At 33.1% G+C, this 18069-nt stretch overlaps 10 protein-coding genes and 8 pseudogenes across 18 annotated transcripts, besides 2 other annotated features; 12 read left to right on the forward strand and 6 right to left on the reverse strand.

The window, feature by feature from the left end:
* Positions 1–10962: part of a mobile genetic element that runs on past the window's edge.
* On the forward strand, positions 947–1555 carry TVAGG3_1060490 (KilA, N-terminal/APSES-type HTH, DNA-binding family; the record flags this gene model as incomplete). Its single annotated transcript, XM_051255991.1, has 1 exon — positions 947–1555. The coding sequence occupies one exon, from the start codon at positions 947–949 to the stop codon at positions 1553–1555; it is 609 nt and encodes a 202-aa protein (XP_051081565.1).
* TVAGG3_1060500 lies at positions 1822–2317 on the reverse strand (annotated as a pseudogene). The gene has a single exon. A coding segment is annotated over exon 1 (496 nt).
* On the forward strand, positions 2409–3261 carry TVAGG3_1060510 (annotated as a pseudogene). Its single transcript has one exon. A coding segment is annotated over exon 1 (853 nt).
* TVAGG3_1060520 lies at positions 4318–5342 on the forward strand (annotated as a pseudogene). The gene has a single exon. A coding segment is annotated over exon 1 (1025 nt).
* TVAGG3_1060530 (organellar and viral DNA polymerase type B) lies at positions 5914–6189 on the forward strand (the record flags this gene model as incomplete). Its single annotated transcript, XM_051255992.1, has 1 exon — positions 5914–6189. One exon carries the CDS (start codon positions 5914–5916, stop codon positions 6187–6189), a length of 276 nt encoding a protein of 91 aa, XP_051081566.1.
* On the reverse strand, positions 6299–6860 carry TVAGG3_1060540 (annotated as a pseudogene). Its single transcript has one exon. A coding segment is annotated over exon 1 (562 nt).
* On the reverse strand, positions 7182–7451 carry TVAGG3_1060550 (annotated as a pseudogene). Its single transcript has one exon. A coding segment is annotated over exon 1 (270 nt).
* On the forward strand, positions 7497–7931 carry TVAGG3_1060560 (uncharacterized protein; the record flags this gene model as incomplete). The annotated part of the gene is made up of 1 exon (XM_001306680.2): positions 7497–7931. The coding sequence occupies one exon, from the start codon at positions 7497–7499 to the stop codon at positions 7929–7931; it is 435 nt and encodes a 144-aa protein (XP_001306681.2).
* On the forward strand, positions 7959–9533 carry TVAGG3_1060570 (uncharacterized protein; the record flags this gene model as incomplete). Its single annotated transcript, XM_051255993.1, has 1 exon — positions 7959–9533. The coding sequence occupies one exon, from the start codon at positions 7959–7961 to the stop codon at positions 9531–9533; it is 1575 nt and encodes a 524-aa protein (XP_051081567.1).
* Positions 9564–10019, forward strand: TVAGG3_1060580 (annotated as a pseudogene). Its single transcript has one exon. A coding segment is annotated over exon 1 (456 nt).
* On the forward strand, positions 10071–10307 carry TVAGG3_1060590 (uncharacterized protein; the record flags this gene model as incomplete). Its single annotated transcript, XM_051255994.1, has 1 exon — positions 10071–10307. One exon carries the CDS (start codon positions 10071–10073, stop codon positions 10305–10307), a length of 237 nt encoding a protein of 78 aa, XP_051081568.1.
* TVAGG3_1060600 (uncharacterized protein) lies at positions 10454–10780 on the forward strand (the record flags this gene model as incomplete). Its single annotated transcript, XM_051255995.1, has 1 exon — positions 10454–10780. The coding sequence occupies one exon, from the start codon at positions 10454–10456 to the stop codon at positions 10778–10780; it is 327 nt and encodes a 108-aa protein (XP_051081569.1).
* A 23-nt stretch (positions 10963–10985) lies between the features above and the next one.
* Positions 10986–18069: part of a mobile genetic element that runs on past the window's edge.
* On the forward strand, positions 10998–11672 carry TVAGG3_1060620 (phage tail repeat-like family; the record flags this gene model as incomplete). The annotated part of the gene is made up of 1 exon (XM_051255996.1): positions 10998–11672. The coding sequence occupies one exon, from the start codon at positions 10998–11000 to the stop codon at positions 11670–11672; it is 675 nt and encodes a 224-aa protein (XP_051081570.1).
* Positions 12563–13515, forward strand: TVAGG3_1060630 (annotated as a pseudogene). Its single transcript has one exon. A coding segment is annotated over exon 1 (953 nt).
* Positions 13829–14497, forward strand: TVAGG3_1060640 (uncharacterized protein; the record flags this gene model as incomplete). Its single annotated transcript, XM_051255997.1, has 1 exon — positions 13829–14497. One exon carries the CDS (start codon positions 13829–13831, stop codon positions 14495–14497), a length of 669 nt encoding a protein of 222 aa, XP_051081571.1.
* Positions 15193–15456, reverse strand: TVAGG3_1060650 (uncharacterized protein; the record flags this gene model as incomplete). The annotated part of the gene is made up of 1 exon (XM_051255998.1): positions 15193–15456. The coding sequence occupies one exon, from the start codon at positions 15454–15456 to the stop codon at positions 15193–15195; it is 264 nt and encodes an 87-aa protein (XP_051081572.1).
* Positions 15477–17002, reverse strand: TVAGG3_1060660 (annotated as a pseudogene). Its single transcript has one exon. A coding segment is annotated over exon 1 (1526 nt).
* TVAGG3_1060670 (DNA/RNA polymerases family) lies at positions 17125–18009 on the reverse strand (the record flags this gene model as incomplete). The annotated part of the gene is made up of 1 exon (XM_051255999.1): positions 17125–18009. One exon carries the CDS (start codon positions 18007–18009, stop codon positions 17125–17127), a length of 885 nt encoding a protein of 294 aa, XP_051081573.1.

Below are 18069 nucleotides of genomic sequence, written 5' to 3' on the forward strand. Positions count from 1 at the left end.
TTTTTATTTTGTATGTAAAGACATATATGTCAAACATTGAGTTTGAAACAGTTAGAAAGATAGACAATGACACCAAATTGGTTAGAATAGGTGATTTAAACGTAAGATACTCAAAGAAATACAACAAATATTCTTTGTCAGACATTATATTTCCATCTGGAAAGAAAACACACGACTGGGTTAGAAATGCTTCAACTCAGAAAATTTTGACAAGAAATCCTGAGCTTATGATATCAGTAAGATTCTATGGAACTACAGCATATCTCATCGACAAAAGTCTTATACCAATAGTTTTGTTATGGATTGACCCAGTTGTTGGATATAACTTCATAACTTATGGTTCATTCGATACGGAACGTTGCAGTGAAGGCTTACTTTACATCGTTCAGAAACCGAAGGACTTCAACACAAAAAGATATAAGATAGGAAGGACATATAATATAACTCAAAGATATGACAGTACAGTCAATAGAGTCAAGGTTGTGTTCGTTAATGATATGAGAGCCGCAGAAACAGAACTACTCGAAAAGTTTGAGAAAATGTATGGTGCTCCCATAAAAGGTAAAGAAACGTTTGAAGTAGATGAGATAGATAAAGCTATAAAATTATTTGACGAAGTTGCTGAAAAATACATGTAAAGCGTTTATTTTTGGTCTTTTGTGAAAGATAGAAAAAATAACGCTAATTTTATTTTTATTTATTTTTTTATTTTGTATGTAAAGACAGATATGTCAACAACAGAGAACACAACAACTGCTATCGTTCATGAAGCCATAAATGAAGAATACGAATACATACAGTATAACAAACAATTGAGACTCATTCGTTCAGTCAAAGATGACATGTACCAAATGCAAAGTATAATGAATGCTCTTCTTTCTACAAAGCAAGCATATCATTGGTTTGAAAACCAACAGGCAAAGAACTTTTAGAAGAATTTCCTCATATGATTGCTTCCCTCGGAAAACCGAGGGAAGAGATTCCGTACGAAAATCGCAAGAATTTGGCACCTGGTTTGAAAGGTTATTATGTTCATAGACTTCTTGTAAATGCTGTAGCAATGTGGGCTTCACCTCGTTATGCTTGTTATATTTTCATGATGTTAGATGAACTATATAAAGCAGAACGTGGAGAGATGGAAAAGAAACTTCAAGCAAAAGATGAAGTCATTGAATCCAAAGACAAAAGCATACAGAAAAGAATACCACGTTCGGTACCAAAAGGAAAGGAAAAGAGTTATAAGTATATGATTTACGCTGAAGAGTTGGAGAAAGAAGAAGATAGAGATATGGTTATGTTGCATTTAGTCAGAAGAAACAACAAAAGCTTTTACGACCTTGCTAAGATTTACAAATCTGACAGAAACTGGTTCTATCGTGAAAACTTACCGATTTCAATGACACCGAATGAGCAAATAAAGGAAATTGTCAAAAATACTCTTCCTCAAACACACTATGACATCAAAGGTTGTACAATACTTACCTTCAAAGAAGACTTACCGCTACTGAAGGAAAAGATAACAGAATATTTCGACAACTTCAAAGAGGAAGAATAAAAAAATCTAAGCTAATTTTATTTTTTTATAAAATTTTATCTCATATGAAAGAACATGAATTTAGAATATTCGGAACTCATGACAGAAGAAGAGAACGAACAACATGTAAAAGATTATGCAAAATTTCTGAAGACATACAAAGCATTTAAACAATATCTAAATGCTTCTAAAGATTATGCAAAATTTCTGAAGGTATATAAAGCTTATGAAAAAGCGTATGAAAAGTTTATACATTGGGGAATTGTTGTAAAATATCCATATGAAGACTAACCAAAAATATATTTTTGCTTAAATAGCTTCAGGGTCTATTTCTTCAACCATTTCACTTCCTTCGTCAATGTCAATAGAAGCTTCTTCAACCTTTGGTAAGAATTTCTGTATAACATCTTTGTTCGTTATTGTCTTCAGAGATGAAGGATAATATTTCACATTTGTTTCACCCTTCTTATATTCTTTCTGTTCGGAAAGATTTAAAGCAATACTGAAGAAGTCAATGTTAGAGTTCTTTATGACAGTATAGTGTGTATCTTTGACATTGACGAAGAAACTCTTTTGTTTCAAAACTACTGCTAACTCTTGTGAAGTATAACGTTTGCGGTCAATGACGATAGCTAATGGTCTGACATACTGACCAAACTTAGATTCTTTCACAAACTTCTTGTTAAAGATAACATTAACGTTTGAAGCACCATTGAACTCATTCTTGATGGCAGTAGCGAGAGCATTGTATGAAAAGAACTTGCAATCTTGCATGTGTTTCATTAAAATAAAAATATTAAATTATTTTGAAAAATAACTTAAAAAAAATCTAATCTAATTTTTTCAAAAAATATTTTTTTATTTCCTACTAAAGATGTATCGGAAGTTGTCTAAGTTAGAACACTCGGAAATAAAACAACTTCTTACAGAAGCTAATATAGATGTTGCAAAGCATTACGCAACAAACAAAAAGGCACTCGCTGACATCCTCAATGACTATAATGGTGCAATAAGTTATGATAGAATTCATGAGTTCATAAAGCCGCAACGCGGCGAGGACGAAGTTCATGCAATAGCATTTCCTTTAAATGACATTGCTATTGACTTATATCATAGACGTTCAGTACCTCATGAAGTAAGGCGTGAGATGTTTGACATAACAAATGCGAACGTTGGTGAAACAAGAAGAAGAGACGACACACTGAAACAACAGAGAAGAGAGATGTTTAAAAGTGCTATAGAACAAGTTCGCAAAGCTAACGATGTCATTCGTTCCATTGACGACAAACCAAAAGAAGGTGAGAGATGGTTAAAGAAAGATGAAGAGAATAGGAAGAGAAATGTGAAGTCAGGCAATAGACTCATTGACTTTAACATCGAAGCTTTAGATGAACCAAACAGAGACTACTTACACAAACATTTCGGTAAGGTTTTCATGAGACTCTTAGAGAAGATTAAAATAAACTCCCAACAAAGATGGATGGTATGTTATAAACTTGGTGGAAAGTATGAATGTTCTACGTTAAACCTCAATAATATTGGAACATTACTACATCAGCTCTTGAAGGAGAACTTTATATCAGAGATAGAAGCAAATGCTGCAGGTATTGTTGAAATGCACTATGACTTCTTCTTGACAAACATAAAGAATCTTACCGAAATAAAGATGTATGATTTAACAGAATATGAAGGCTTAACGATGTCAGATGTTAAAGAAAGGAAAGCCACAGAAGCGACCATATAGAGATGAAAGCACACTGACAAATGACCAGAAAGCCATTTTGGAAGCTCTTAAGCAAACAGGAAACCCAGCACTTATAGAAAGCTTTTGGAAAGATAATGGTGAAAAGAAGTTTTATAAGAAGAGAAGCGGTCAGTTCTGGAAGTATCTTTGCACATTACCTATAAATCTTGAGCGCTACCAAATCTTCAATGAACTGAACAAAAGAACTGCAACACTTATGACAGAAGACAATTGTTTCGTTTATGCTTGCATTCAGGCTGGAGTAGATGGAGACTATTGACCACATGAGAGAAGTCATTCGTGTTAGAGACTTTCCTCAAAGTAAAGTACAAGAAATTTCTGACGCAACAGGTATAGCATTTAATGTTACCATTGGTTATTTCAATGACTCAAGACATAATGAAATAAAGAGATATATACCAAAAGAATGTGAAACTGCTCGAACTATTGACTTACTTCTTGTTGAAGACCACTACATGCTAAACGAAAGATACTACCAATGACAACATATTTCATTCGCAACTATATAGAAATCTTGAAGGAGTGTGGTGGAATGAACATTGAGAAACAAATGAAGATTTATACAAAGAGAGATGGTAAATACATTGTTCGCATGGATAGAACAACACCGTTATGGGATGTTATGAAAACATTGTGGGAGTGCAAATATTTTGAACCTATTTCTTATGGAGAACTTTTCACATATACGACTGACTTATATAAACAGAACCTTGCACCATTTAAAGATTTGACATATGCTCCAAAGTATTGTGTACAACTGAAGAAGAAAGCAGAGTCAAAAGAAGTAAATAAAGCTAAATGTAAGTTCATTCCTGAGCATGTTTTCTTTGCTGACTTTGAGTGCAGTACCGATGGCTTTCATAAAGCTTTTAACATCTGTTATGACAGTGAAGATGGTTCAGTGAGTGAAAGCATATGGGGTCAGAACTGTGCAACAGAATTTTTGGAACGACTTCCTGACAAGAGTTTAATATATTTCCATAACCTCAGTTATGATATAAACTTCATCTTAAGACACATGACAGAAGTGAAAGGAACTCCCATCATTAAAGGTTCACGAACAATGCAAATAACTGGTTTATATAAAGGACGGGCAATTATTATAAAAGACTCTTACAGTGTTATAAATAAGAAGCTTAAACTATTTCCTGCTATGTTTAACTTACAAACAGGACCGAAAGAAGTATTTCCATATAACTACTACAGCAGTACTTTGTTAGCAAATGACAACAGAACTGGTGTCATTTCTGAAGCTTGTAAGTTTATCCGGGATGCAGATACATTCATGAAAAACATAGATTCCATCAAAGGTTGCAGAATAGATGAGAACCACTTCGACTTAGAAAAATATAGCACGTTTTATTGCAAACAAGATGTAAGAATTTTAAGAGAAGGTTTTGTTAAGTTCCGCAATGACTTATTGAAAGAATTTGATTTAAACGTTTATGACTACGTTAGTATTTGTTCTATTGCTAACAAATTATTTGAGAACAGAGTATACTTCCCGAATGGAAATCTTTATGACCTCTCAAATAAACCAAGAGAATTTATTTCACGCTGTATTCAAGGTGGAAGATGTATGTTGTCAGATAACATGAAACAAAAGAGCGAAAAGAAACTCATTGCTGACTTCGACGCTGTTTCATTATATCCATCCGCTATAGCAAGACTTTATACTTTAGAAGGAATTCCAAAGGTTATGAAGGATGAGATGCTAAGCACAGAGTATCTCATGAGACATTTATTCGATGACGACCAAAAGGAACCCATTGGTGAAAAGTTTATGTCTGGCTTCTTTGTTCTCATTAAGATAACAGAGATTGGAATACATAGACACTTTCCTTTAATAGTTTGTGACCCTGAACTAAATCCAGAACTTAACGTTCCCAGAAGTTCAAACACTTGCTGTTTAATGTATGTTGACCATATAACATTACAAGACCTCATAAAATATCAAGGTGTCAAATGTGAAGTGTTGCAAGGATACTATTACGATGGAAACAGAGATATTAGAATAAGAGATGAAGTAAAGAAGTTGTTTGAGTTAAGGTTAAAGTATAAGAAAGAAGGAAATCCTTTGCAAGAAAATATAAAGCTCATTCTGAACAGTATTTATGGCAAAACTATTCTATCTCCTATTGAGTCAAAAATAACCATAGTAGATGACAAAGATGCTATAAGATATGCCATCAGAAACTACAACCATATAGTGAAGTTCGAAGGTTTGGATGGTTCAGATAAAACTATTTTCAAGCTAACGAAAAGCATTTGCAGACACTTTAACTTCTGTCCACTTGGTGTTAACATTCTATCAATGTCGAAGAGAATAATGTGTGAAGTATTCTGTACTGCTGAGGACTTAGGAATGGACATCTTTTATAGCGATACCGACAGTATGCATCTCTACAATGAAGATATCCCTCGTTTAGCTGAAGAGTTTGAGAAACGTTATGGAAGAGTTCTCATTGGTAAAAACCTTGGTCAGTTTCATAGTGACTTCGCAGAAATAACACCTGGAAAACAAAGTTTAGCATACAAGTCAATATTTTGTGGAAAGAAGACTTACATAGACTTACTCACGAATGATTTAAATGAAGTTGCATTTCACTGCAGAATGAAAGGCGTGAAGCAAGATGTTATTGCTTTAACCGCTAATGAAATGTTTCCTGACTCTGTTCAGTGTTTCTATGATGAAGATAAAGGTTTAATGGTTCCGCAAGGAACATATGACAAAGACTCTGAGTTCAGTGTTATGAAGTTATATAAAGCACTTTATGACGGTCAAGAGATTGGATTTGACTTATGTAAGTCTTCTAGTCCTTGCTTTGCTGAAAAGTTTAACTTCTCAATAACGACTAAAACAAGCTTTATTCGTAAGTTGAAGTTCTGAGGTCATTTATTTTTGTCAGCAATGAGGTCATGAATGAGGTCATGAATGAGGTCATTTATTTTTGTCAGAAATGAGGTCATTCGTGATAAAAATAAAGCTAGCGTAGATTTTACAATACTGCGATGGTAGAGTTTAAGAGTTGTGCTTCAATGTAGAGACAGTCCTTATGGTCTGGAGGTAAGAACACTGGGCAGTTATGGTCATGAGTGGAGAACATGTCTATCCAAAACTCACGATTGAAGCCAGTTAATTTATAGTATTTAGGGTTAGGAAGTGGTGAAGTTCTTGTATGACCAATGAACTCATTTTCAACTCCCTTACTTAAGTTTGAATATAATATAGCTTGCTTTCTATCCCAAATGCCAGGTGTTACAATCTTTGAAAATTCATTTTTCCTCGGAAGCATTGCATCATAATTGAAAACATTTTGAAGTCTTCATTGGTTCAGAGATTTGAAATCTTATACGTAATGGATTTTCTTTCTTTTTAGCTACTTCATTGAATGGTGAATATATAACAAACTGACAGTCATGTGTTCCATCTTCATTTTCATTAAATTCATAATGAAAGTCTATAAGTTGTGGCTGACTACCTTCTTCTTTCAGTTGTGCAAGAAACTCACGTAAAGGCTGTAAAGTTTGTACTTCAATGTTGAACTTTTTCTCGAACATCTCATTAAATGAAATCATACATTGCAACAATGTTGTATCGTCTTTAAAGTATTTGTATATGTGAATGTTTTGGGCGCTTAAAGACTGTTCGTCATTTTCTATCTCGACTTGAAGTATAAAGTCAACCTTTCTGAAAGCACGTGTTATATACATAGATGTTATGCCAATGTACTTCTCTTCATTTATGTTCACAATCCAGTCTGTTGGAAACTTAAACGTTACTCTGTTCCCCTTTATTTTGACGTCAGGGTTTTCACTACTGAACGCAACAGATAAAGGTATTTGTCTATACATTTAGTTCGGATAAAAATAAACCATTTACTCTTTCTTTGCTTCAGCTTCTTTAGCTTTTTGTTCTTCCTTTGCTTTTGCTTCTTCTCTAGCTTTCTTCGCCAGCAAACGTGGGTTCTTTTGTCTTCCAGCAGCTAATGCAGCAAGTTGTTTTTCACTAAGTTTTCTCTTTGGTCTCTCTGGCTTTTGTTCTTGTTTTTGTTCCTTCAGTTCGGATAAAATTTGCTCACGAATTTCTTTCTTCAATGCTTCAACATCTATGACCCCTTGGGTCTTGTCCGTAGGGCTTGTCTGAGTCATTTGACTGCAGATAAAAAACAAAATTAAAACTTTAACCGATGTAAAATGAGCTTGTCAAAATCAGAGCGAGAGTCTATTATATTAAATGACGCAAGAGGAATACAACATCCTTTCTATTACGTAAGTCAGAGTAAAGATGGTAAAATATACGTAAGAAAAAGAAAGGTTCCATTAGCGAATGCAGAAAGCGACAACATTAAGGTGCATGGCAAGGGCGAAGCCCACGAAGCCCATATAAAACCTTCTGTTCAAACTGAGCCACCAAAAGAACCAGAAGAAAAGAAGCCAGATGTACTTTCAATAACGAACCAAGAGCTTATTGCAAAGTTTGTGAATTTCATTGAAAAACAAACCGAGTCAAAGAACCCTGACCCACCAGTGAAAGAAGTTGAGACAAAAGAGAATGTACAGTTCATTGAAAATGTCAAGAAACAACTTCCACCACGAATGCCAAGAAGAAGAGTGAGAATAATGAAGTAAATAGATATTTTTATCCGAAGTAAATACATGCAGAACGAACAGTTAAACGAATTTACTCCAGCAGAGCATATTCATCAGATTCGCTCATATTTCGATATCATAGACAATGCAGTTCAAATTGGTGACACTAATAGAAAATATTCTGACGCAAAGATTCCATCACAACCTGGAACTGCTAAAGATAACACATGGGTAACATTCAATCTCTCACCTCCTGGTGAAAATATGTTGGACCTTTACAATACATTCATTACGTATAAAATGGAAGGTCAATTTATTGCAGATAAAGAAATTGGTTCAGGTTCCAATAAAACAAACCCACCAGGATTTTGGATTGGTTTCGATGACGCTTTCTATGCAGTTGCTGGATATCAAATCCTTGCAAATGGTCGTATCGTATATTCTCAAGACAACGCAAGAGAAGAAGCATATATAACTTCAAACTCACAAACTACCGAACAAATAAAGAAAGTAGATGTTTTCTCAAAGACTCGACATGAAGATGTATGGAGTCATTCGGGAACATGCAGAACAGGACAAATTGTTAGTGGTCCAATTACAGCAGGAAAATCATTTGATTTTAAGCTTCGTTTAAGAATTCCTGTTAGAAGATTCCTTCCATTAGAAGCTATTCGATTTATTCCAGCTTTTGCAGGAAACATTCAGCTTAAAGTAAAGTTCAGTAGCGACGCCTTACAATGCACATCTATATCTGTAAATGATATCATTGCTTTCAATCCAACTCTTAAAGTTGCATTTGCTTCAGATTCAAATCCACCGACAAATAAATTTGTTCCATGGAATGAACCATTCACTATGATAACGAAGGCAGTAGAAGCTAGTGGAACAGTTACTATTACAACTGTAACCCAGCAACTATTTCGAACAAAGATGGATTTTAATGAATGTTTCATTCATCCAAAGTCATTCTCTTTAGACCCTAACATTTATACAGAACTTGTAGAACATTATACAAACGAGGCTTTATGTTTTCCTGTTAAAGTTATGGATTGGATTCCTATGGACGGTTCATTCTCAAAGAATACAGATAGTTCAAGTGCAACATTTACAGCAGCTTATACGCCTATTAATGTTAAAAGTATTTGGGCACTATTTAGAAAGAAAGACAACTATTATGTTAATTTTGAGAACCCTAAGTTTAAATATCTTCAGCTTTCCATGGGAGCTTATGGAAATATGCCTGCAGAACCTGAAAAATCATATGGACCTGTATTTTATGAAATGGTTGCGAACGCCTGCAATACAAACAATGATATGATAGGATTTAATGAAGATGTTATGAGGTCATTGGTGGATGATGGTAGTGTGGAACATAAATGGGATAGCTATGACAACACACATTTCTTATGTGGTTTTCCAACAGAAGTGGACTTTTGCTTCCAGCAAGGTCAAACATCTACTGCTCCAATAACATACAAATTGTCTGTTAAAGGACCTATTGAACTAGCAACTGAAAATGTACCAAAGCCACTTATTGGATTTATGAGGGATTGTTGCTTTGCCATTCAGGTGCGTGCTAATGGCATACCAATAATAAGATTAGATGACTATAACTTAGCTACGGACGACAGTGAGGAATAAAGGATGAACGTTTATTTTTAAAGCTTATAAATGAGTTCTTCATCAAGCTCTCGTGAACCTTCACCATCTATGAAACAAACTTTACCAAACGATTATGGAGCACCTATTGAATATTTCTTACGAGCTGCACAATGGCAAAGAGCAGTCTCACCAAGGTTAGGTGTTCCACCAGCTCCTGTCAAAAATAGCATTTGGTCAAGTCCTTATATAAGATATGGTCTCCCACTAGGTTTGCTAGCTACAGCAGGAGCAGTTATGATGTTGAAAAGAAATAAAGCAAATGTTGTAAATAATACTGAAGTAGCTGAAGTTAAACAAACTCCAACACCTTCGCCAAAACCAACGCCTTCACAAGCAAAACCTTCAATGACTCCTGAACCTATGGAAGTACAAACTCCTGTTCAAAAGTCAACTCCTAAACCGACTCCAACATTTAAACCAGAACCTACTCCTCAAATAAATCGTAAAACTCCTGCGTTTCCTTACTGAAAAAATAACGTTATTTTTATTTAATATTAAAATTTTTATTTGATTGAAATGACGACTAAAGTCACTGAAGCAATGAAACAAAAGTTTTTGGTAGAATACATTAAATCAGGAACTATTCCAGAAGGTTTTTACATTCATACTATGAAGGATGGTAGAGTTCAGTTTAGAAAGATAAAGCAACCATTAGATAAAGAAGGTATATTAAGGAAGATTAAACTTCATGAGGACAACATTGCTGAACTTAGGAAGAAGTTAGAAGAGTTGGAGAAAGGAAGAGAGTTATAAAGCAATGAATTCAACAGGGTAGAAATGAGGGTAGAAATGAGGTTAGATCTAACCTTCTACCCTAAATTTAAATGGATGTTTTCATACGTGTGGGAGTGGTGATATCATTAATTTTTAAGTTTATTTTTTATTTTATTTTTATATAAATGACGAAAACTATTGAGATAACAAACTACAACGGTCATGAGTTCAAGAATTTGTTCTTCGTTCCTCGTGAAAATACATTCTATCAGATACGAGGGAGAAAGGGTAAAGTTAGTTTGAGCGTTTATGAAGGAATGAAGAATGGAAAGTTTATACAAGCATACGATACAAACGGTAAGCGTGTTTCATTAGCTTTGTCAAAACTTACAGGTATAAACTATGACAGTGATTTTGACTCTGACGATTGGAGCGACAGCAGCGATACTGAAGAATATGAACTATTGTGTGAAGCACAGCAATGGGAAGAGTTGCAATACTTTTGTAAGTGAGAACGTTTATTTTTACAGTAGTAAGGTGAAGTGGTTGGCGGCTTTATAAATATTTAAGGTTAAGTTGGTGTTTGTGTTTGTGTTGTAAAATATACGTTAACGGTTTTGTAAAGTGTCAAATTCACATATCAGGTGTAAGGAGGCTCGCAGTGCCTCCGTACACTTGATATGTATACTAACTAGAGACAATCCTATAATATCTCATATGTTTGATTTAATGAACCCAGTAGGTTCTATTTATACATCTATGGATGCAAGAGGTCCTCAAGTAATGTTTGGTGTTGGTGCATGGGAACAAATAGTTGACAGGTTTTTGTATTGTGCAAACTCTTCAAAGGAAACAGGAGGAAGTAAAACGATTTCAGGTGAAAATTTACCCGCACACAGTCATTACATAGATTTAAGATTATATTATAAAAAATATTCTGACACAAACCAGAAGAAACCTGAAATAGTTACACTATATCTTAAGTTCAAAAGAGACAATCCTATAATATCTCATATGTTTGATTTAATGAACCCAGTAGGTTCTATTTATACATCTATGGATGCAAGAGGTCCTCAAGTAATGTTTGGTGTTGGTGCATGGGAACAAATAGTTGACAGGTTTTTGTATTGTGCAAACTCTTCAAAGGAAACAGGAGGAAGTAAAACGATTTCAGGTGAAAATTTACCCGCACACAGTAATGTTTGGGATTGGTCAGGAATGACAAAAGGTCGAGGATATGATGTTAAAGATGATGTTAAGTTTGCTATAAATTGTTACTGGGATGACACTCAGGGAGAAGGAAACCATACACATTTCGTTTCAGGATATACACAAACAACGGGACAAAGTAAAGAATACATGCCACCATTTATGACTGTATTCGCATGGTATAGAGTTCAATGAATGTGCTTGACCCAAAGGTCTGGGCTTACCGAATGAACTAAATATATTTTATGTCTGTAATTAATTAGGTAATGAAGTAATGGATGAACTGCAGAAATAAATGTTTACGTTAATGTTTACGTTAATGTTTACGTTAATGTTTATGTTAATGTTTTCAGGTTATTCAATAATTAATTATTTTTGAAGAACTGAAGGTGTCACCAGGTCATTTAACTCATGACATTTAGGCAACACAGGAGGAAGGCAGTTATGACTTATTTTTGAAGAACTGAAGGTGTCACCAGGTCACCAGGTCATTTAACTCATGACATTTTGACAACAACACGGGTTATTCAATAATTAATTATTTTTGAAGAACTGAAGGTGTCACCAGGTCACCATGTGTCACCAGGTCATTTAACTTCTCTGAAAAATGTGACAACATGACATTTTGACAACATTTACGAAAATTTGATGCAGTCCAAAAATAAAGTTAGTTTTAAAATTATTTTTATTTTTTTATTCCTATATAAATGACAGCAACAAACAACAACAGCAACTTTATCGTTTCTGATGAAAAAGTTATTGATTCATTAGCTGAGGAATTAGTTGTGGCAGAAACTAAAACCCTCAACGAAAGAATTGGTGAAAACAAGATTGATTTACATAACTACCTCAAACATGATGGAGGAAGAGGAAGGAAAACTGGTGTGGCTTTATTAGTAAATAAAATTTCAAATTTAACGATTATAGATGTTGATATCAATAAATCATACAATGATGAACTTAAAGAAACAGTTAGAAAAGATATTTTATCAAAACTTTCGGATAAAGATGTTATCGTTAAAACCGCTTCAGGAGGTCTTCACATTTATTGCAACACTAATTTCTTCTATGCAGTTTCGAACAGAATGATTAAATGTTATTCCTGCAATGATTATGATATCGATATCATGACTTCTATGGATGATTCAAAGCGTTCTTTAGTAGTTATGGCTGATTCAAGAGTTCGCAAGAATGCAACAGAACCAATCAATACATACTCATTCATTCGTGGAAGTTATGATTCAACATTAACTAGAACAGTGAATGATATATTAAATGATTTGAATATTAAGGTAAGAGTTGAACAGAAGAACGAAGAAATAAAGACTATCATGAATGAAAACAAAGATGTAAACATTGACGATAAACTTGCCCAGAGCATAGTCGATGGCATCTGTGATTTTGAAGTACATAATGATGGTGGAAACATGAATTTAGAAAAAGAAGTTACATTATTCACACTGTTTCAAGCAATTAATTCGTTACCTAATCATTTAATTAATGAAGCATACGATAACGTTTATAATTTCTGCAATTTAACTGAAAATGCAAAAAGTAATTTTGAAAAAGCACGTAGTAGATATGCACATTTAATGACTTCTCCATTTGTTTTGGTGAAGATTCTAAAACTTTATCAAAAGGAATATTATGATGAATATGTTTTACCTTTATTACGTAAGCCAAAAATAACATTTGATATAAAACTTGATGACTCGTTTTTGATAACAGATATTAGACGCAAGGCTGAAAATCATCAGTATAAAAACAGTTCTGAAGTAATTGAGGATTTATCACGTGTAATCCGTTTTGTAGATTGTGGAAATAAATATTTCATTCAAAAGGACTATAATATCCACGACAAAATGAATCAAATATCATTCGTTCTTCAATCAAACATGAAAGAGTCACTCAAAATGATTAAATTATTTAAAGAAGAAGGTAAAACCATAACAGCATGGGACGTACTATTAAATCAATTATCCTCATTAACCGTTAAGGGTGTTTGCTTTAAATCTGATTCTCCAGATGTTTTCTCAACGTTTCAGGGTTATAAATACAACATTCTTGAAAAGCCTGATTACTCAAAAATTGAGATGTTTATGAATTTCATTAAAGAAGCCATTTGTGATAATAACGATGAAGTGTATAAATACCTTCTCGGCTGGATTGCATCAATGATTCAACATCCTGGAATCAAGAATGAAACAGCAATTATTTTGAAAGGACTTCAGGGAACAGGTAAAAACAGATTTACAGACATTATTTCTGAACTTCTCGCTGGTTATTCATGTAAAAACATTACTGAAATAAGTGAGCTAACGGGTAATTTCAACTCAGTAGTTGAGAATAAAATGTTTCTTGTACTTAATGAACTCAAGAATGTAGGTGAAGACAGACTTGCAAACTTCAACGCTTTGAAATCAATTATTACGGATAATGAGATTAGAATTAATGAAAAGAATCAACCCAGAAGAACTGCTCAGAATGTTGCAAACTTCATTTTCGTAACTAACAACGTCTACCCTGTCAAAATTGAAGTTGGAGACAGAAGATACGTGGTTTTAAGGGTCAATGGTAAATTCAAGGGTCAATTTAATTACTTCAAGAATTTGATGAATTCATGCACAAAGGAATTTTATGATAACCTTTTAACATATTTTATCAATTACGACCTTTCATCATTTAATGTACGAATCATACCGATGACTGAAGCCAAACAAGATTTAATTGAATTATCAACAAATCCTTTAGATGTATGGATAAATACACATTATGATGAATTGTGTACAGGTATGACGTGTAAAAATGCTCTATTCTGCAAACCATCAGACATGAAAGACAAGAATTTTCAAATGAGCATTAAGGATAAATGTGATAGGAAACAAAGAAAAATAGATGGTAAACAAACATGGTATTATGTTTTGAAAGAAGAAATGAAAGGATTATATAAACAGGTTGAACCAAACGATAATGAGGATTCATTTACTGACGATGAAATACCTGTAAATGAAGCTTTATAAAGTATGATTGGAATTTATTTTTGCATTAATCCTGCTGTGTTGTCAAAATGTCATGTTGTCTCATTTTTTCAGAGAAGTTAAATTACCTGGTGACCTGGTGACCCCTTCAGTTCTTCAAAAATAATTCATAACTGCCTTCCTCCTGTGTTGTTGTCTAAATGTCATGTTGTCTCATTTTTTCAGAGAAGTTAAATTACCTGGTGACCTGGTGACCCCTTCAGTTCTTCAAAAATAATTCATAACTGCCTTCCTCCTGTGTTGTTGTCTAAATGTCATGTTGTCTCATTTTTTCAGAGAAGTTAAATTACCTGGTGACCTGGTGACCCCTTCAGTTCTTCAAAAATAATTCATAACTGCCTTCCTCCTGTGTTGTTGTCTAAATGTCATGTTGTCTCATTTTTTCAGAGAAGTTAAATTACCTGGTGACCCGGTGACCTGGTGACCCCTTCAGTTCTTCAAAAATAATTCATTATTGAATGACCTGAAAACATTAACGATAAAATAACTGATGACAAATTTTTATTTTTATCATAAATGGATACCCCACAAGCTCAAAATTTACCACGAATCATAACAAGGGAGGAAACGATAAAAATGATGCGAGAACTTGCTAAAAATAACAAACCACTAAAACTGAGAAAATGTGGTTATGCAGTAATGATGGAAAGAGAGACGTTGTCGAAGAGGAATAAAAATTAAATTTGGATTGAGTTTAAAAATTCATCTTTATTAAATTCATCTCTTCCAATCAATTTATTTATTCTATTAAATTCTTTTATTTTTGCTTCACTCAGTTTAAGGATTGAACGGTAAGTTTCTAATTTTTCGATTATTTCTTTATCGTTTTCAACCCCACCGCATTGCGGCTTCTTTTCGTAATAGCATATTTTTGATTTAATTCTGTTTAGTTTCTTTTTATATTCATCGTCTGGACTCTTGACTGCTTTGTTGTCACTCATTTCTTACGAAATAAAAAAAATTAAATATTATTTAAATATAATGGAGTAATAAAATAAATCGGAATTTCTATTAATTTATTGTCAACTTCAACTAATGCATTGCCGTTAATATATCTAACAAATTCAGCTATTGTGTCAAATCTTCGTCTTCTTTTTGTCATTGATTTATCAGTTTTTCCATAATCGAGATGAATTAAAACTTTATTCCCTTGTTTAAAATTCATGAGCCCCGAATTAATTTGTTCACGTTTAACATCATTCAACCCTTCCATTTGCTTTCTAATATATTCCCATTCTTTTGAAATATCATTTTTCATTTCCACCGGTTTCATGTTTATAGTTCTATGCCATGTATTATTATAATAATATACTAACTGTTGTATGATGGAGTCATGATTTCCATCCCAGTATATCTGACCATTAACCCCTAACGCATCTCTAAGAGTTCTCATTACGGCATCAACTATTTTATTATGAAACGTATATGGAGAAGATGAGAAGTAAAAATTAATTTGTGGGAAATAATGAGCCATAGCTGCCTGAAATCCTTTATCACCATCACCCCTTATATTATCTACTCTTTCATGATCTAGTAAGTATTGAATAGCTCTTCTTGTTTCCTGTTCTGTTTTCCCTTTCACCGGAATGCAATATAAATATCTAGTGTTAATGTTAATGGCAAATAAATAAGTAACTTTTCCTTTTGAATATTCCAGATGATCGATTTCGTATGAATATGGATATGGAGCAAATGAAGGGCGACTAAATTTTTCCTTTAACGGTTGAATTTTCGGGTCAATTGGTTTATTTAATATCTTGAAATCCTTTTTAAAATCTTTTTGCTTCTTTAATGTTTGAAATAGATATAATAAAGTGAATGATGAAGGATTAACTGAAGGAGGAGGAGGTACTGTCGTTGGAGGTTTTGTGTGTTGCAAGTGGTTTAATTTTATCTGCTTTGATTTTGGATTTCATTCCCCTTCATTAATTCTGGATGTATTCTATTCATTTGTTTTAAATATGCTGTATATAAAGGTTTGATATACTTTCCCGCTTCGAGTTTATGTTGAAGGATGAATTCCAAAAGTTGATCTTCATTTAAAAGTCGGGCTGAATATGGTTTAACTAATGAATCATAAATTAAAGCTTGTGCATCATTTATGGTCTGAAGGACCTGGGCGTTTTGCACCTTTAGCTGTTGTTTTGTTTCGGCTTTGGTTTTTGTGGCTCAGGATTATATAATTTATATAATTCATCAATATCTTCTTCTGTTAATACTTTATTTTTGAAATCTTTCAACTGTTTAAGTTGTGATTTAGTTTTTCCCTTTGAATATTCATTATTTTTAATTTTGTCTTTAATTTCAGAAATTATTTTATTATGATATTTCAAAATTTCATTTTTATAATATGGATAATAATATTCCATATCATCACCCGTTATATTGTTTCATATTTTTGGAGATATGCTTTTAAATCATAATAATCAAGAAAATTTTGATTAATACTAAATCAGCAATTAAAATTTTTAAATCTGTGTTATCCATTTATATAAAAATAAAATCAATGTTTTAAGGGTGCCCACCTCTTTGAATCATAGTATCAAAACCATCATTAACGGTTCCTTTTGTCTCTTCTGTGGCATTTTATTAAAAATAAATTTTAAATTTTAAATAAATGGCATACAACATCCATTTTCACAACATACAGCCTTAGTGTGTGCTCCTGTTAATGCAGTCTTACCAATTGTTAAGCGAGTCATTGACCCATTTTTAAGTTGTAAATTAATATTCTGACCATCAAATATCAATTTATCATTTATTATATCCAAATAATTTTTAGGTGTTAATTGTTTATTTTGTCGTAAACTAACACCTTTCATTTTTTGTGCAATCTTTTTAAAATCACTTCCATCAATTGAACCGTTGAATGATGTATAACACTTAGGACATAAAGCAACCATGTTATCACCTTGTTTCTCAATTGCTAAACCCAATAACTTCTTCTCATGTGCTTTTTCTTCAGCTTTATTCTTTAATTTAGGTTTAAATTTCTCATCAAAACAGAAGAAATCAAATGGTGCGAATTTGAAAATGTTTTTATCATAAAATTGTTTATCAGTAACAATTGCTTGAAATGCTTGAGTGTTAGGAAGATTTGGGTCGCCAGCGATTGCCCAATAAGATGAATCAGTATCACCTTCAATGAAATGAAAACGATTAACATTCATGCATTTATACATAAAATCATAAATGAAAACCAAATACCAGTATTTAGCATTATCTAAAGTGAAGAATGCCTCTTGTAAACATGTATCACATCTATAAAATCTATCTTTAAGCATCACTTGATATGTATCCTCACCTATTTCTCTTATGTTTTTAAACTTATTTGACATACATGCAACGCGTGCCTTCTGTGCATTCATTATTTTAGTCTTTGCGTAATTTTGTGTATTCATTGCATCGTAACCATATGATCCATTAAGTGAAATCTTGCAAAATAAACTTTTTCCTTTATTTCCTTCTAATTCAGCCTTTTGTCTTTCGTTCATAAATTCTTTCGCAAATTCATTAAAACAAGTGTTTTTAGTAAATGTTAAAATTGATTGAAT

Source organism: Trichomonas vaginalis, chromosome I (assembly GCF_026262505.1).
Source record: "Trichomonas vaginalis G3 chromosome I, whole genome shotgun sequence".
Classification (NCBI taxonomy): domain Eukaryota; phylum Parabasalia; order Trichomonadida; family Trichomonadidae; genus Trichomonas; species Trichomonas vaginalis.